General features: G+C 45.9%; 1 protein-coding gene across 2 annotated transcripts in view; it reads left to right on the forward strand.

Moving 5' to 3' along the window:
* Positions 1-18640, forward strand: part of LOC117363385 — a 468971-nt gene that overhangs the window by 28004 nt on the left and 422327 nt on the right. For both annotated transcript variants that reach the window (XM_033950994.1, XM_033950995.1), the window contains exon 2: positions 11002-11159. In XM_033950994.1, the coding sequence (XP_033806885.1) occupies positions 11016-11159 (144 nt within the window). In that variant the 5' untranslated portion in view covers positions 11002-11015. The remainder of the gene's footprint in view (positions 1-11001; positions 11160-18640) is intronic.

Raw genomic sequence — 18640 nt, forward strand, 5'->3', positions numbered from 1 at the left:
CTTCCTAAAACCAGCTATGCTATCTGCTCTTACCACAACTTCTGGCAATGCGTTCCAGAGCTTAACTATTTATTCTCTGAGTGAAAGAATGTTTCCTCCTATTGCTTTTAAAAGTATTTCCCTGCAGTTTCATCGAGTGTCCCCTAGTCTTTGTAATTTTTGACGGAGTGAAAAATCGATCCACTTGTACCCGTTCTACTGCACTCAGGATTTTGTAGACTTCAATTATATTTCCCCAAGCTGAAAAGCCCTAACCCTTTTAGTCTTTCCTCATATGAGAGGCGTTCCATCCCCTTTATCATTTTGGTGGCTCTTCTTTGAATCTTGGAATCGCTGTATCTCTTTTGAGATACGTCAACCAGAATTGAATGCAATACTCGAGGTGAGGTTATACCATGGAGCGATCTTTCCTTTTATATACCACACCAGAGGTGTACCAAGGGTGGGGGGTGGTCCGCCCCGGGTCCAGAACCTCCTGAGACCAGCACTTCAGCACGGCTGCCGGTCCACCCCCACCACCAAGAAAAAGGCTAAGAAGCCGGTGTGAGCGGCAAACGCATCCTTTAAGGAACACCCTCCTGATCTGGCTCTATCCCGCCCCCTTCGTGACGTCACCAGACAGCGTTCTCAGCCATTGGTCGACTTTACCTGAGCGCTGCAACCCAGGCAAGGTTGACCAATGGCTGAGAATGCTGTTCGGTGGTGTCACGCAGAGGGTGGGATAGAGCCAGATCGGGAGGGTATTCCTTAAAGGATGCTTTCGCCACTCCCGCCGGCTTCTTAGCCTTTTTCGAACCGTAGCAGTTGTGTGCAAAAAAATAATGGGCCTGGGGTGTGTGTAAAAAATGATGGGCCCCTGGTGTCACATACCCTAGGTACGCCACTGTACCGCACCATCCTCATTTATCATGAAGCTTGACGCGGTTTACAATAAGAAATAGATTAGCCAATCTATTAATCAAATTTAATTTTAAACAAATCTGTTTTTAACTGCTTCCAAACTATTGAATAAGACTCGCATGTTCTTAACTGTACACTTCTTCCTCCGTATTCGCGGGGGATGCGGGCATAACATAGCCATGAATACCGAAAACCCGCGAAAAACTTTTTGTAAGTTATTCACAGTTTTTTGGTAAAATAGACCTGAAAAAGATAATAAATCCTGAATAACCCGACCTGCGATTTGCTCCGTAAAACACCGGGAGCAGCGATTTCTTCCATGAACCACCGGGAGCAGCGATTTCCAATGTGAAACGCCGGGTTCAGTGACGAAAATTAGGGGGCGGAGTCAGCAGCTGAAAAATCACGAATAAGCGAATCCGCAGATACGGAGGGAGAAGTGTAATGGTAAACCATTCCACAAAGCAGTGAACATAAAAGAAACAGAAGTATCCAAACCTTTAGGTTGAACACCCTTGATTGATAGAAATCCTAATGAAAATAGTAAAACAGATCTACGAGGCCTTTGCCCTGGTGTGTGAAAAGACAAAGATGCAATTTGATTACCTACTTGACCAAATATTAGCTTATAAACTATACTAGAGGTCTGCATGGGAACGGGGATCGCGGGAATCCCCCCTAACCCACGGGTCTCCCACGGGGACACCCCTTTAGCCAACGGGACTCCCACGGGGATGGAAGGCTTTGGAAGCAGGGTTCGTCCATATAATATAATGGACACGTCAGCCTTAGTAAAAGAGGGGGTTTATAAGTTAATTGCCTGAACAGAAAACAAAAAAATGGGTTCCACCAAAGAGATTCCACAAGGAAAACAGCAAAAGAAACTATGGAATTGATGATCCTGTCAGAAGTAATTGCTACTTTTTATGGGGACGGGCGGGGATGGAGGTAATTCCTTGTGGGGATGTGTGGGGATAGAGAGGATCCTGACGGGGACGGAGAGGATCTTGGCGGAGACGGGTGGGGATGGAGAGGATCCTGGCGGGGACGGAGAGGACCCTGATGGGGACGGGTGGGGACAGAGAGGATCCTGATGGGAACGGGTGGGGAGGCAGAGGATCCTGGCGGGGACGGAGAGGATCTTGGCGGAGACGGGTGGGGAGGCAGAGGATCCTGGCGGGGACGGAGAGGATCTTGGCGGAGACGGGTGGGGATGGAGAGGATCCTGGCGGGGACGGGCGGGGATGGGTGGCATTTCTGTCCCCGTGCAACTCTTAAACTTCACCATAGATTCAACTGGCAGTAATGTAAAGTTCTTAGCAAAGAAGTAACATGGTCAAATTTTGTTTTTTTGTTGACTATCAGTCTTGCAGCTATATTTAGTAGCAGCTGTAATCTTTTTAAATTCATTTTGCTAATCCCATAATAAACTGCATTGCAGTAACCCGGTTGAGCTAATATAATCGAGTGAACAAGGACAGCAAAATGACCTTGATCAAACGGTCAGCGTACCGATTTTAGTCTCCGCAAGCTTATAAAAGCCTTCCTAATCAGGTTGCCAATCTGTTTAAAAGATAACGTTGAATCTAATCTAATTCCAAGAATTCAAGATGATTGTTCAATGGATAGCTGTTCACCTGTCTCAAGAGGGATTTTGTCCGGCAGGTTTGGAAGATATGGGCCAAACCATAATAATTTTGTTTTAGTAGGATTTAGGGCTTCTTTTACAAAAGTGCGCTAGCGTTTTTAGCGCACGCACCGGATTAGCCTGTGCTATAGCGCACGCTACCCAAAAAACTACCGCCTGTCCAATAGGAGGCGGTAGCGGCTAACGTGCAGGGCATTTTAGTGCGCATTATTCCGTGCGTTAAGGCCCTAACGCATCTTTGTAAAAGGAGCCCTTAGTGTCATTAAAAACTGAGTAGACCAATTTGATAATCTTGAACTACAAGAAATTGTCTTTGCTGTAAAATAATTAAACTCCGGATTCACTTCTTGTAAAATAAAAATGTCATCTGATTAAGTTAAAAGAAATTCATCGGAACCTAAAGATAGCATAAAGAAGTCTTGTAGACATTTAAACAGTGTTGGTGACAAAGGGGATCCCTACGTACTCCGCAGCCTGGGGACCAGGATTTAGACGCTTTTTTTTTTCCGGACTGCACAGAATAAGATCTTAAAGTTAAAAACCCATGAAACCATTTCAAGAACATAAGAATTGCCGCTGCTGGGTCAGACCAGTGGTCCATCGTGCCACTGGTCAGAGACCAGTGCCCTAACTGAGACTAGCCTTACCTGCATAGGTTCTGGTTCAGCAGGAATTTGTCGAACTTTGTCTTGAATCTGTTATAGGTGTTTCCCCCTATAACAGCCTCCGGAAGAGCGTTCCAGTTTTCCACCACTTTCTGGGTGAAGAACTTCCTTACGTTTGTACAGAATCTATCCCCTTTTAACTTTAGAGAGTGCCCTCTCATTCTCTTTACCTTGGAGAGGGTGAACAACCTGTCTTTATCTACTTTGTCTTGAGTCCCTGGAGGGTGTTTCCCCCTATAACAGCCTCCGGAAGAGCGTTCCAGTTTTCCACCACTCTCTGGGTGAAGAACTTCCTTACGTTTGTACAGAATCTATCCCCTTTTAACTTTAGAGAGTGCCCTCTCGTACTCTCTACCTTGGAGAGGGTGAATAACCTGTCTTTATCTACTTTGTCTTGAGTCCCTGGAGGGTGTTTCCCCCTATAACAGGCTCCAGAAGAGCACTCCAGTTTTCCATCACTCTCTGGGTGAAGAACTTCCTTACGTTTGTACAGAATCTATCCCCTTTTAACTTTAGAGCGTGCCCTCTCATTCTCTTTACCTTGGAGAGGGTGAACAACCTGTCTTTATCTACTAAGTCTATTCCCTTCATTATCTTGAATGTTTCGATCATGTCCCCTCTCAGTCTCCTCTTTTCAAGGGAGAAGAGGCCCAGTTTCTCTAATCTCTCACTGTACGGCAAGACATTTCCACCTATACCTAATTGAGAGAAGAGATAGTAATATCGTATAGTCCACTACGTCAAAGGCAGCTGTTTGCTTTTTAATCCACCGCTGCACACGGGCGCAGAAGATTTCAGCATATTGTTTACAATTACACCTGGAACCTTTTCTTGGATGCTGACTCCCAAGGTGGACCCTAGCATCAAGTAACTGTGATTTGGATTGTTTTTCCCAATGTGCATCACTTTGCATTTGGCCACATTAAATCTCATTGCCATATGGACACCCGATGTTCCAATTTCCTAAGGTCTTCCTACAATTTTTCACAGTCCGCATCTGTTTTAACAAGTTTGAAAAGTTTGGGGTTATCTGCAGATTTAATCACCTCACTCGTCGTTCCGATTTCCAGATCATTTATAAACATGTTAAATGGCACCGGTCCCAGTGGCACTCCACTGTTCACCCTCCTCTACTAAGAAAAAATGGTCACCCAGCCTTACTATTTTCTGTGCAGTAACCAGTTCCTAATCTACAACAGAACATTGCCTTATATCCCATACTAGCTATAATATTCTTATTCTGTGGCTGTTTCTCCATCCCTTTAATTTGTTAACTTTGTAAAGTACCTAGATTTCTCTGGATAGATTAGGGGCAAATTAAAAAAAATTGAACTTTATCTTGATCTTAAATTGGCCTTCTGAAAAAATACACTGTGACTTTGATCTTCTGAAAGTGTTCCTTCCACATGTCTGTTTAGTTCAGGAATGTAAAACAGCATGTGTAGACAGCATTTTAACTCATCTCCTCTCTCCTCTGCTAATCACACAAATAGCAAGCCCAAAGTCTGTAGGTGGTTGTGACAATTGCTGAGTTTCCAAAGGAAAACTACTTGAGCAGTTTTCTAAGAACATAAGAATAGCCTTACTGGGTCAGACCAATGGTTCATCAAGCCCAGTAGCCCGTTCTCACGGTGGCCAATCCAGGTCACTAGTACCTGACCAAAACCCCCAAAGAGTGGCAATATTCCATTATTTAAGACTAAGCAAGATTCTGGAACCCCAAATAGTAGCAACATTCCAAGCAGAATCCTCAAAGAGTAGCAAGATTCTAGAATCCCAGAGAGTAGCAACATTCCATGCTACCGATCCAGGGCAAGCAGTGGCTTCCCCCATGTCTTTCTCAATAACAGACTATGGCCTTTTCCTCCAGGAACTTGTCCAAACCTTTCTTAAAACCAGCTACGCTATCCGCTTTAAAGTTCATGTGGTATCTGCACCCGAGTAACTTGCAACTGGTTGAGCTGTTCAGAATTTCTCCCTCGGTGAACCCTTGACACAGGCCGTTGCAGTTTTAGAAGGGTCTCTTCTTTCTGTGTTTTTAGGATTTGATACACCCAAATTCAAGTGTCAGGCACATTTCCAGTAGAAAGTGAATTGCCAGTTTCTAGTGTTGAAAAACAAGTCATCTCGTGAAAGGAAAAGCAAAATATAGCCGACTGAATGAGATCTTTTAAAATGTGTTCTACAAAATCTCATCAGCAGGGCAGAGTACGGTATTGAGGGTTTAAGAAAGGATTGGACTATTTCCTGCTGGAAAGGGGGATAGAAGGGTATAAATAGAGGATCACTGCAAAGGTCCTGGACCTGTTGGGCCGCCGCGTGAGCGGGCTGCTGGGCGCGATGGACCTCAGGTCTGACCCAGCAGAGGCATTGCTTATGTTTCCATGTTGGGTAGTAAAAGGCTTCTGAGCATGCTCAAACTGTGAGAAACTCAAAATACGTCTCATAAAAAAACATGTTCAAAAGCATTTAAGGGGCTCAAACCCATAGATGCAGTGGGAAGGCAAATAAAGATTAGAAATCTTTCCTATACCGTGCCAAGAAAATATTATTCTGTTTGTTAGGAGAAGAGAAAGAAAGTGATATTAGAGTCAAGAAAGCTTCTCCTTAACACGTCACACTTTTGAAAGCTCTCGGACTTTGCTAATGTTGGTTTGGAAAGAAGACCTGTCAACCTCCACAGATTTTGTGAGCAGTTATCCTGTGGCCCCGTGAAATCTAGCTGGTTTCTCAAAAGTTCTTCGTCAAGACGAGGAACAGGCCCAACACCTGCTGAGACGTATGGTTGTGAAGTGGAGGGGAGCTGTCAAGAGGTTTGATTAGGACTGGCATGTGGCTAGAGTAAGGAGCTACTAACTTCAGCTTGATTTCTCTCAGTCGCTGTGTGACCTTCAGCAGTCTCAGGTCATGTTCCTGTGCCCACACATAGCTCTTCAGGACATGAATATTAAAAATGCGAATTATCATGCCTTTGCATTTACTCTTCAATATAATCCTTCAATGTTAGTGGACATCAAAACTAATAAGAAACCCATCAAGTTCTGAATAAAATAATATTTGGAAGCCAATGCATCCATCCTCATACTTTCATAAGTTATTTTTGTACATTTTGTAAGGAAATGCTTAGGAATTATGATTAACAGAAGCCTTAGACATACCCCCCTTTTACAAAAGCGTAGTGTGGCTTTTTGCACCGGCCGTGGCGGTAACACTCATAGAATCCCTACGAGCGTAGGAGCTGTTGCCATGGCTGGCACTAAAAACCATGGTGTGCTTTATGTAAAACGGGAGGATAGTTTTAGAAAAAATTTTTGCAAACAACAAATGAGAGGTTTCTGGACTCTTAGAACTGAACTGGAATCTTCTTATTGCACCATCAAAATCGAATAGGTTATTACCTGGCTAATGACATCATAGTTTGCTACTCTTCATTGGTTGCTAAACAGTGATGTCATCGGTCTGTGACAATCGTATTACTTTGGGGGGGTTTATTTATTTATATTTTATTTTTAGTATTTAACAAAGAGAAGTAACTGAAGCTAAGTTTTGGAGAAAACATCTTCTTCCTTAAGTTCTAGTCACATTGGGCTACTGTTGCAGCCACGCGTAGGAATTATATGCCATATGGCAAGCGTTTATTTTTTTTGTTTCCTGTCAGTGAGTTACAAAGGCTCACAGCTGTTGACACTGTCCTTAAGTCAGACGTATGCATTCCGTGGTGTGTACCGACAGTTTCCTGAAATTCAGAATAAATTACGGACAGAATTTATCAACCCATTCTGTTTTCAGTAAAGAGCACTGAAGGCTAATTCCTCTTTGACAAACATTTGTCAGGGGTGAGAAGTTGCAGCATTCAGTCCCAGGATGCCTGCGAACACGTGTTTCATGAACTAGCTTGTTGGTGATACTTTGTAGTAAAGTCAGTTACATGGGAATTTTTACTACTAAAAAAAAGAAATATTACCATCAATCTCTCCTACCAGTTATATCTAGCAGCACTGGAACACTTTCCTGCTGTTTGTGCAAAGAGGCAAGAATGTTGGTTATTCTTGTAGGGTTGACGTCAAGATGATGAGTGATAGTGTTAAGAAGTCCTTGTTGGGAGCCAAGAGCTGATGATATTTATTTATTTATTTCGATTTCTAACCCGTCCTCCTGGGAGCTCAGAACAAGCCAACATTCACAGTATGTTACATTGGACGGTATGTTTGGCAATACAATACAATATACTACAATACAATACCATACAATACAGTAGCATAATGACAAGGCTGGACAGTACAGTAACTTAAGGACAGCTTGGGAGGGGACATTCATAGGAAATTCCTGGGGAGGTAATACAGTAGTTTGGGAGGTAATATAGTAGATTGGCCATCTTCCAATCCTCAGGTGCTATGGCTATTTTAAATGATAGGTTACTAATTCATGTTTGAGCTCTTCCAGAACTCTGGGGTGAGTACCATCTGGACCTGGAGGCATTTTACTCTTTGATCGGTTTTTCAATACAAGGCCCATGAATCAATGGTGGCACCTCACAGACCTTTTGAGTGGCCCCCCATTGACCACTTCTCCCAGTCCCTTGGGCATGATCCTGACACTGTATGAACCTCCCAATCCTCCACCACCTTCTAATGGCAGGAATGATGCCCAATTAATCCTGTTTCCAGCATCACTATCTTTGACGCCCAATGCATTGGTAAAGATCCACCATGTTGAAAGACGGTGGTGCTGGAGCCAGGATTGATTGGGCATTGCTCCTGCCTTTAGAGGTGAGTTGGAGTCTGGGTAGGGCGAGAGCATCTGATGGAGCGAGGGAGGAGCAGAGAAGGATAGCTGTTGGACATTGGAGCGGGGGAGGAAGAAAACGAAGAAGGAGAGCTGTTGAATCTAGGAGGGATGTTAAGCAGTATACCAAAGGACAGAGTTACATATGAGTTATGTATTTTCAATGCTGAATTTGTGTTGCAATTTGCATGTCTGTTTCAATGAAAACTTTAAAAAAAAAGAAAGCGTGAGACAGACTTCAAGAAAGCATGGGACAGGCACGTGAGATCTCCTAGGGAGAGGACGTTGCTGCGGATGGGCAGACTTGACTTGATGGGCCATTTGGCCTTTATCTACCATCAAGTTCCTGTGTTACTAAGAACCTTTTCTATTTTCCAGATTATCTATCATTACAGCTCTGTTTCAAAGTAGCAGCAGTAACAAAACTTCCCTTTTATGCATTCCCGGTCTAAATCATATATGGTGCTAGCTATTCTGATGCTGAGAGAGACCCCATTTCTTCCAGTAATACAATATCTACAGCTTCTGATTTTTACTCAGCAGTAGAGAATGACATGAGGACAAATCTTCCCCCATCCCCCAGGAACTCAATGTTCCTGCCCTGTTCCCGTGAGTTTTGTCGCTGTCCTTGCCCTACTCCTGTAAGCTCTGCCTTAACCACACAAGTCTCAGACACATATGATTTTAAAGCGCTTGAGGATGTGCAGATGAGGACGCAGCTTGCAGAAATGGGGCAGGGACAGGAAAAGAACTCGCCAGGACGGGATGGGAAAATGAGTTCCCGCGGGAGCGGTGAAAAATTTGTCCCTGTGTCATTCTCTACTTGGGAGAACCGTATAGAAAATGGAATAAATAAATAGTGTGAAAAGTTTCAGCCTCTGATAACCAAACCAGAGCTGGTATTGTGACATCATAAGGCCTCATTCCACCAATGCCTAAGAGCCAACCTCATCAGTGATGTCACAATGGCTTCACCGTCCTTTACTTGGCTCACTTTTACTACATTTTGATTTCTAGAGTGGTGCAGTTTAGAGAATGACACGGGGGCAAATTTGTCCCCGTCCCCATAGAAACTCAATTTCCCCGCCCATCTCTGTGAGTTTTGTCTCTGACCCTGTCCCTGCCTCATTCCTATAGGCTCTGCCTTAACTGCACAAGCCTCGAACACTTATGATTTTAAAGTGTTTCAGGCTTGTGCAGATGAAGTTGGAGCTTGCAGGAATGGGGCAGGTGCTGGAAAAGAACTCACGGGATGGGAAAATGAGTTCCCGCAGGGATGGGGAAAATGTGTCCCCGTGTCATTCTGTACTCAGCAGTACTCTCAGCAATGGGGGACACGAGAATTATGGTCTTGCTACAGGATTTTCTGACTCTTTTTTTTTTCATATTCAGTAGACTGAATAGGAGAGAAGCGCTGGTGAGTGAGTCAGTACTTTTGTGCAATCGAAGAGATTTCCCTTCTTTCCCCCTCAGACCTCCCTCCCCACTTCAATATTTAGAAAGTCCTTTAAGATTAAAACCATATGCCTGTTCTGTTAGGGCTGCATGCAGGATACAAGCCTTAAGAATAGAAACTGCTACAGCACAGGCAGAAATGAGTCACAGGAAGACAGTTCCATGCGTTGCAGTCCAAAAATGCCCACAACCGTTACAAGTCATGCAAAGCAATTGCTTTGAGTGGCAGCTTTGTTTAAAAATGTTTGCAGTGCATATTTCGAGTTTTGCAGGAGGGGCTTGGAGGGATACATGGCTGCCATCTGTTGTTCTTCTGTTCTGCAAATCCTGGGCTAGATATAAGAACATAAGACCACTGGGGGGGTGATAGTTTGTCATATGCGATGACGGTTAGTCAGGCAGATCTTAAAGAGTAGTTATCAGCTGAGCCTGACTTGGCGTCTGAGCTAGAGAGTTGCACGGGGACAGAAATCCCACCCATCCCCGCCCGTCCCCATAAAAAGCAGCAATTACTTCTGACAGGACCATCAATTCCACAGTTTCTTTTGCTGTTTTCCTTGTGAAATCTCTTTGGTGGAACCCTTTTTTTTTTGTTTTCTGTTCAGGTAATTAACTTATAAACCCCCTCTTTTACTAAGGCAGACGTGTCCATTATATTATATGGACGAACCCTGCTTCCAAAGCCTTCCATCCCCGTGGGAGTTCCGTTGGGCACTGAGTTTAATGTGCCTCGGCGTCAAAAAGTTTCTGGGATGCTGCTCTAGAGAAAGAAGATGTTCTCTGTTGAATGGCTCGTGTTTATATTTTTAATTTTTTTTTTTACTACTAACATAGTAACATAGTAGATGATGGCAGATAAAGATCCGAATGGTCCATCCAGTCTGCCCAACCTGATTCAATTTAAATTTTTTTTTTTATTTTTCTTCTTAGCTATTTCTGGGCAAGAATCCAAAGCTTTACCCGGTACTGTGCTTGGGTTCCTACTGCTGAAATCTCTGTCAAAACCTACTCCAGCCCATCTACACCCTCCCAGCCATTGAAGCCCTCCCCAGCCCATCCTCCACCAAACGCCATATACAGACACAGACCGTGCAAGTCTGCCCAGTACTGGCCTAGTTCAATATTTAATATTATTTTCTGATTGTAAATCTTCTGTGTTCATCCCACACTTCTTTGAACTCTGTCACCGTTTTCCTCTCCACCACCTCTCTCGGGAGCGCATTCCAGGCATCCACTACCCTCTCTGTAAAGTAGAATTTCCTAACATTGCCCCTGAATCTACCACCCCTCAACCTCAAATTATGTCCTCTGGTTTTACCATTTTCCTTTCTCTGGAAAAGATTTTGTTCTACGTTAATACCCTTCAAGTATTTGAACGTCTGAATGTTTAATTTGTGCTGCATCAGCACATAAGCAAGTACAACATACCACAAATTAGAAATCGGATGAACACAATGTCACAACTGGCTTTGCTTTATATAGATACACAAGGACAAGAAAAGTCTAGTGATTTATTTTCTCCTGCACCTTTTGGTTTCACCCTTTCAGATTCCTCTCGTGCGATGACTCAGCAGCTGCAGGATGAGTTTGAGACGAGCATGGAGAACATCGAAGCCTGGATGAAGGCCATCCATGAGAGGCTCCGGGTCAATGACAACACCCAGGGCCCTCGGGCTGCCCTGGAAGCCAGGCTGCGGGAGACGGAGGTGAGAGGAATAGCTGAGAGTGACAAATTTTGGGTGTTTCAAGTATTTTCTTTATTAAAGTAAGCCCCAGCTGCAAAGAGTTATCATAGCAGCATAACAAATAACAGCAGATAAAGGGGAACTCATTATGAATATACTTTGCAAGTAAGCAAGCTTATCATAAGATCTGGAAGTGTTTGAAAGCGAGCAGAAAAGTACCGTATTTTCGCGGATATAATGCGCACCATTGTAAAACGCGCACAGGGGTATAGCGCGCAGAAATCACGATGATATGTACAAAAACTTTTCTATACCGCGCTCAGGCATATAACGCGCATGCTGCCCGACTCTCCTTTCGCCCGCCCTGACTTTCCGTGCGCTGTCCTGACTCTCCGTTCACCCCCCCCTGACTTCCGTGCACTGTCCTCCCTTGAAGTCCTGTCCCCCCTTGAAGGTCTGTCCCCATCCTGAAAGCCTGATGCCCCCCCCCGACGTCCGATATATCCCCCCCCCCGGCAGGACCACTCGCACCCTCACCCCGAAGGACCGCCGACTCCCCAACAATATCGGGCCAGGAGGGAGCCCAAACCCTCCTGGCCATGGCGACCCCCTAACCCCACCCCGCACTACATTACGGGCAGGAGGGATCCCAGGCCCTCCTGCTCTCGACGCAAACCCCCCTCCCCCCCAGCCGACCCGCGACCCCCCTGGCCGACCCCCACGACCCCCCCACCCCCCTTCCCCGTACCTTTGGAAGTTGGCCGGACAGACGGGAGCCAAACCCGCCTGTCCGGCAGGCAGCCAACGAAGGAATGAGGCCGGATTGGCCCATCCGTCCTAAAGCTCCGCCTACTGGTGGGGCCTAAGGCGCGTGGGCCAATCAGAATAGGCCCTGGAGCCTTAGGTCCCACCTGGGGGCGCGGCCTGAGACACATGGTCGGGTTTGGCCCATGTGCCTCAGGCCGCGCCCCCAGGTGGGACCTAAGGCTCCAGGGCCTATTCTGATTGGCCCACGCGCCTTAGGCCCCACCAGTAGGCGGAGCTTTAGGACGGATGGGCCAATCCGGCCTCATTCCTTCGTTGGCTGCCTGCCGGACAGGCGGGTTTGGCTCCCGTCTGTCCGGCCAACTTCCAAAGGTACGGGGAAGGGGGGTGGGGGGGTCGTGGGGGTCGGCCAGGGGGGTCGCGGGTCGGCTGGGGGGGAGGGGGGTTTGCGTCGAGGGCAGGAGGGCCTGGGATCCCTCCTGCCCGTAATGTAGTGCGGGGTGGGGTTAGGGGGTCGCCGTGGCCAGGAGGGTTTGGGCTCCCTTCTGGCCCAACTACACAAAGGTACGGGGAAGGCGGGTGAGGGTGTCGTGGGGGTCGGCCAGGGGGGTCGCGGGTCGGCTGGGGGACGGGCGGAGGTTCTTGGGGGGGGGCGGTCGTTGGAGGGAGGGGGGTTTGCGTCGAGGGCAGGAGGGCCTGGGATCCCTCCTGCCCGTAATGTAGTGCGGGGTGGGGTTAGGGGGTCGCCGTGGCCAGGAGGGTTTGGGCTCCCTCCTGGCCCGATATTGTTGGGGAGTCGGCGGTCCTTCGGGGTGAGGGTGCGAGTGGTCCTGCCGGGGGGGGGGATGTATCGGACGTCGGGGAGTCGGCCGGGCAAGAGGGCTTGGGCTCCCTCTTGCTCCGATCGTGGATGCGGGTGCGGGTGGGAGCGCGTGCGAGCGGTCGTTCGGGGTGGGGGTGCGAGCGGTCCTGCTGGGGGGGGTGAATCGGGCGTCGGGCGGGGTGGGAACTATGTTTAAAAACTTTTGTATACCGCGCTCAGGCATATAACGCGCGAGGGGTATGCGCGGTACGTAAAATCACGTATAACGCGCGCGTTATATCCGCGAAAATACGGTACATATTTCACTTCTCATTGCTATTTTGGGTGCACAATTGAGTTAAAAAGTTAAGCACAACCGTGATGCACAAATAGAGTGAAGTATAAAATGTTTGCTACACCATATTCCAATAACAGTGATAATTTATTTTAAAGATTTATATAGCGTTACATACATAATTCAATAAAACAAGTAAAATCAAACAAACATTAACATATAATCATCAGAAAATCACTCTTCCCTGCCCCCCCTGTCCAGCAGCATCTCTTCCCTGCTCCCCCTGTTTAGTAGTAGGCCTTTTCCCCCCCTATTCCCCCTGTCCAGCATCATTCTGCATAATTCGGGTTAGCTGGTCCAATCAGACACTGAACTATGTGTGATGCCACATGTGGCTATTTAAGTTCTTCCTTGAGAAGCAGAAAAATTGCAGGGTGTCACTCAAAGAATAAAGCAAGGAAAAATTACTTGGGCTTAAAAAAAGGCTAAACGGAGGCTTATATTTAGATCCTAGAATCATTATAAGATGGCAAAGTGAGCGCATTATCATCGTTGTTGTCTGCCCTCCTCTTCAAAGCTGCCTGGTGAGGATCGTGGCCGGCTGTAGTGAACCTCGCAGGCCGCTCTCCACATTGGTAGCACGTTCCCTTTGACGCGATCCCATGCGTCAGAGGAAACGTGCTACCGAGGTGCAGAGCGGCCTGCGAGGTTCGCTACAGCCGGCCGCGATCCTCACCGGGCTACTTTGAAGAGGAGGCCAGACAGAAGAGCAGCAGCGTGCTCCCTGGTTGTTTTGGAGAAGTTTTCCGCTTCGATGGCTGGAGAGCAGGGAGGCCCGTGCTTTACAATCGGCTACTGGCACAGCTAAGAACACATGCGCACTCCTGCCGGCCACGGACCTACGGATCATGGATCACGCAGGTAGGAGTGTGCATGCGCGCTTAGCGTTTTATTATAGTAGATAAAGTACTAACCAACTCTGCATCAGTAATGTTTTCTTCAAATCTTAAGTTGAAACAACCTACCAGAGCCTTGAGATCTGCTCATAAACATTTACTGGACATTCCTTCTAGTCATTCAGTCAGACTGGAAGAATATAGATCTTAACTTTTTCTTCATTGTTGGACGTGGATTCTGGAATGCTTTACCTCTTGAGGTACATGAGTTGCAAGCATAAAGACATTTTAAGAAAGAGCTTAAAACAGGGGTATCAAAGTCCCTCCTCGAGGGCCGCAATCCAGTCGGGTTTTCAGGATTTCCCCAATGAATAGGCATGAGATCTATTAGCATACAACGAAAGCAGTGCATGCAAATAGATCTCATGAATATTCATTGGGGAAATCCTGAAAACCCGACTGGATTGCGGCCCTCGAGGAGGGACTTTGACACCCCTGGCTTAAAACTTTTCTCTTTTGACAGTTTTACGGAATAGTTTGAGATCTAATGAAGAGACTGGTTTAGCGAAAACTTGGGCCCCCTTTTATGAAGCCGCGTTAGGCTTGTTTTTTTCGCAAGCTGCGGCAGCATTATCTCCGACGCTCACAGGAATTCTATGAGCGTCGGAGCGTTTGCCACCATGGCCAGTGATTAAAAAAGCCTGAAGGGACTCCGAACTTTGGAGCAGTTTCTACAGATGGATGGTAGCGCTGTTCCTTTTTTGACTCTCCAGGCGTCCTGGTCTTTGGGGGCGACGGATCGGTTTGCTTATATGCAGCTCTCCCATTATGCAGCCTCCTTGCCCAGGGACTCATTGACCCAGTCTTTTGCTATCACTGTACGCGATTTTTTCTTTGATGCTCAGTGGGATTGGCTTTCTATCTCTCAATATCATCGCAGATTGGTGGCTCTGCAGCCTCGGCGGGATTATCAGCGGCTTTTGGCATCTTGGGCCCGGGACCTGGGATGTCGCCCGCGGGTGGCGTCCTTGGCTCCTCTGGTGCGCCGGATACCTCGGGTGGTGCAGAGCGCCGAGCTCCGGGAATGTCACTTTCGGGTTTTACATCGGGGATATGTCTCTCAGCAGCGGGCCTTTTATTTCGGATGTGCCCCTACGGCTATTTGTCTGAAATGTCACCGGGTTGATAATTCTTTGGCACATGGGGTGTGGCTGTGTATTTCAATTTCTGCCTTTTGGATGGAGGTCCGCTGTTATTTGGAATCTTTGGTTGGTTATCGGCTCCCCTCATCGGTGGAAGGGACTATTTTTTTGGCGGAGGGCTATTTAGGCGGCCTTTCTGCAGGGGATAGCCAGCTCATTCGTAAGGGATATATTGTGGGAATGAAATGTATTCTTACTCATTGGCTTCAGGACTCCCCGCCCACCATCTGGTATTGGCGCAATAAATTGCATCTTTTAATGGTCTGGGAGTCTATGTCCGCTCGGTTCTCTGGATCTCGGAGCAAGCTTTTTCTGTCTGTTTGGGCTTCTTATTTGGATACTCTGCCCCCTGTGATAAAGAGCCAGGTGGTCAATCGCTTGCGGAAGCCAGTTGCCCCCGTCTTGCCAGTGGGTTGAGGGTGGGGTTTTGGGGGTGGGGGGTGTTGGGATGGAGCGGTTGGGGGGTTGTGTCTAGTATGGATTTGGAGGGCTCCAGGCTATCAGAGTACAGGCCTGGACTCTCGCTGATATCTGAGATTTCTAGTTGGGTGTTACCATGTTAATCTGTATTGTGGCATTGTACTGAGAAAATAATTGTGTTCTCTCTGTTCTGTGTATATCTTTCATGTTGGTGAATAAAAAAGTTTATACTAAAAAAAAAAAAAAAAAAAAAAAAAAGCCTAACGCGGCTTCATGAAAGTTGGGGGCTTGGTCTGATTCATTTTCGGTCAGTGCTGGAATATGCGAGGTGATATTTTGTTCTGTGTTTTTGCAATTGCTTGTTGGCTGTTTTATGTTTTAAACTTTTTAAAGTTTGTTTGTAGTTTGTTCTTCGCTTTGCATATACAGATAATGCAGAATAATTAAGCCAATAAATATATAAATCTATACCGTCCCCTTATGTATTTTTGTCATTCATCTGCAGACCTACACCAACCCCCTCTTCTACTAAACCGCGCTAGCGGTTGTCGTGCGGGGAGCCGCGCTGAATGGCCCGCGTTGCTCCCAACGCTCGTAAGAACTCTATGAGCGTCGGGAGCAGCACGGGCCATTCAGCGCGGTTTAGTTAAAGAGGCCCCAAGTTTTTTCTTCCAGGAATACTAAACAGAAATCTTCATGGAGCTTTTCTGCTTTTCCCTCATCACGTTCTTCACATCAACCCTCAACACCTCTGAGTCTTGCAATTTCACCTCTGGCCTTCTCTCTTTCCCTAATGTACCTAAAAAACATCTTGTCATCTTGCTTTTTGGGCTTTTTTTTACTAAGGTGCGCTAGGGTGCATTGAGCTGGCGTTAGTTCTAGAAGCGTAGCGCGCAGTGCAGCGCGCGGTAATTTCCCGCATGTGCTAAAAACGCTAGCACACCTTAGTAAAAGGAGCCCTACATTTTTAGCCATTTTCGCTTTCATCCTTGCTATCCAGATTTCTTTCTGCATGTGGTATTCCTGTTTGTGGTCTTCTCTGTTTTGCGAACTGCCCTTTTTGTCTTGAATCCTGCAGCAACTTCCTCTTGGAGCCATATTGGTTTCATGTTCTTCATGCTTTTTATGTGCTTTCTTAAGATTAAGGTCGGTTGCCATTTTTACAGCCTCTTTCAGCTTTGCCCACCGTTTTTCCACCTCTCTTATTTCTTCCCATCCTGCTAGCTATCCTTCAGGTGCTTCCCCGTTTTACGGAAGTCACTCCGCCCAATATTCAGGCTATTACATTACATTAGAGACTTCTATTCCGCCATTACGTTGCAGTTCAAGGCGGATTACAAAAGAAGATTTCTAGTCATTTCCAGAGAAAGTAAAGAGTAGATCAGGTAGGTTCGAGGAGTCAGGAAGAAAATGGGAAGAAGGAGGTACTCGTGGTTTTAAGACTTTTTCAGGGATTTCTTGAAAAGTATAGTCTTTATTTCTTTTCTAAACATCTTGTAGTCTGGGATCGTTATCAGTAGATTGGCGATTTGGTTGTCTAGTTTTGCTGCTTGAGTGGCTAGGAGGCTGTCGTATAGTTTTTTTTCTGTTTAACTGCTTTGATTGGAGGGTGTGTGAATGGGGTGTGGGTTTTCCTGTGCCTGGTTGAGGTAGTTTGGATGAGGCGATTGTTTGGGTAGGTTGGGCTGTCTCCGTTTATAGTTTTAAATAGGATACAGTAGAATTTAAATACTATTCCTATGAATATGCGTGAAAGAGGTTTGCATGCACACTATTTCAGGTGTATGTAAATCTCTCTCCCGCATTTTCCCAAGCAGTTGGTGTCCACCCAAAGTCTGGTAGCACTGTTCCCTCTAAGCCAGTATATCGCAAACTGCCGCGGCACACCGGTGTGCCTCCTGAGATTTCAGGTGTGCTGTGACACACTGGCGAGGAGGAGAGTCGTCCACGCCGGCTGACTGCCTGCAGGATGTGCGAGAGGCACATCCTGTAGGCAGTTAGCTGATGGAGATGATGCTCCTCCTCTCCCCGCAAGTCCCGGATCCCTCCACCGAAGCACGCCGTGGCCAGATGGGCCTCTGTGCACTTTCTTTTTATTTTTTAAGCTCATGAAATTTTATTAGAAGATTGATATAACAAAGGAATACAAAAACATAACCACAAGAACAATCGTGAGAGAGATATCGTCACATACAGCTTGTAATAAGGCATAAATGAGTAATCATAGAGCATGTAATGCATATGAGAATAGCACCCCATGTGAGAATCAAACAACCTGGAGAGGGAACAGAGGATATCTCAATAATAAAACATTACATTACATTACATTACATTAGTGATTTCTATTCCGCTTGTGCCTTGCGGTTCTAAGCGGATTACATTAGAAGATGGCTGGACATTTCCAGGCGATGACAATACAATTATTTGTATAACTTTACAAACTTTGCAAACCTAACTTTACTTAACTTTTCGTACATAACTTTACATAACTTTACGTGGAGTTACTTTGTGTTACTTTACATTATCCTTACCGTGCTTGCATAACTTGCATTAAGTTTACATAATTTATCTTACATAATTTATCTTACATAACTTTACAAGACTTTACGTAGAGTTATTTTATGTTATTTTACCTTATTATTCCAGTACATTGCATAACTTACATTACATGATATTACAACGCATAACCTTATGTTACTTTACATAATATTACAACGCATAATCTTATGTTACCAAAAAATCGTCTGTTCCTAGGTTGCTATATCTGATTTTTTCGGTATTTGGGGAGACTGTGTTTCTAGATATGAATTGGCTTTTCGCCCGATGCAGCTAGATTAGATGTTGCCTATGGGGACGAAGTTGCAGTTGGTTGTGAGTTGCAGTAGGTTATGAAGGGAGGGAAGATGATGGTAGAAGGTATTAACCCTTGAGAGATCATAACAAAGATCAATATGAAGGGTGACAGCGAGAAAAAGTGTACAAGTACAGTGGTACCTCGGAATCCGAATGCCCCAAAACTCTAAAAACTTGGAATCCAAACTATTTTTTTTTTTTTAAATTAAATTTTGCCCCGGAATCCAGACGCTGCTTTGGAATCCGACGCAGCTTCCTGTTTCTGCCTG

Source organism: Geotrypetes seraphini, chromosome 7 (assembly GCF_902459505.1).
Source record: "Geotrypetes seraphini chromosome 7, aGeoSer1.1, whole genome shotgun sequence".
NCBI lineage: Eukaryota > Metazoa > Chordata > Amphibia > Gymnophiona > Dermophiidae > Geotrypetes > Geotrypetes seraphini.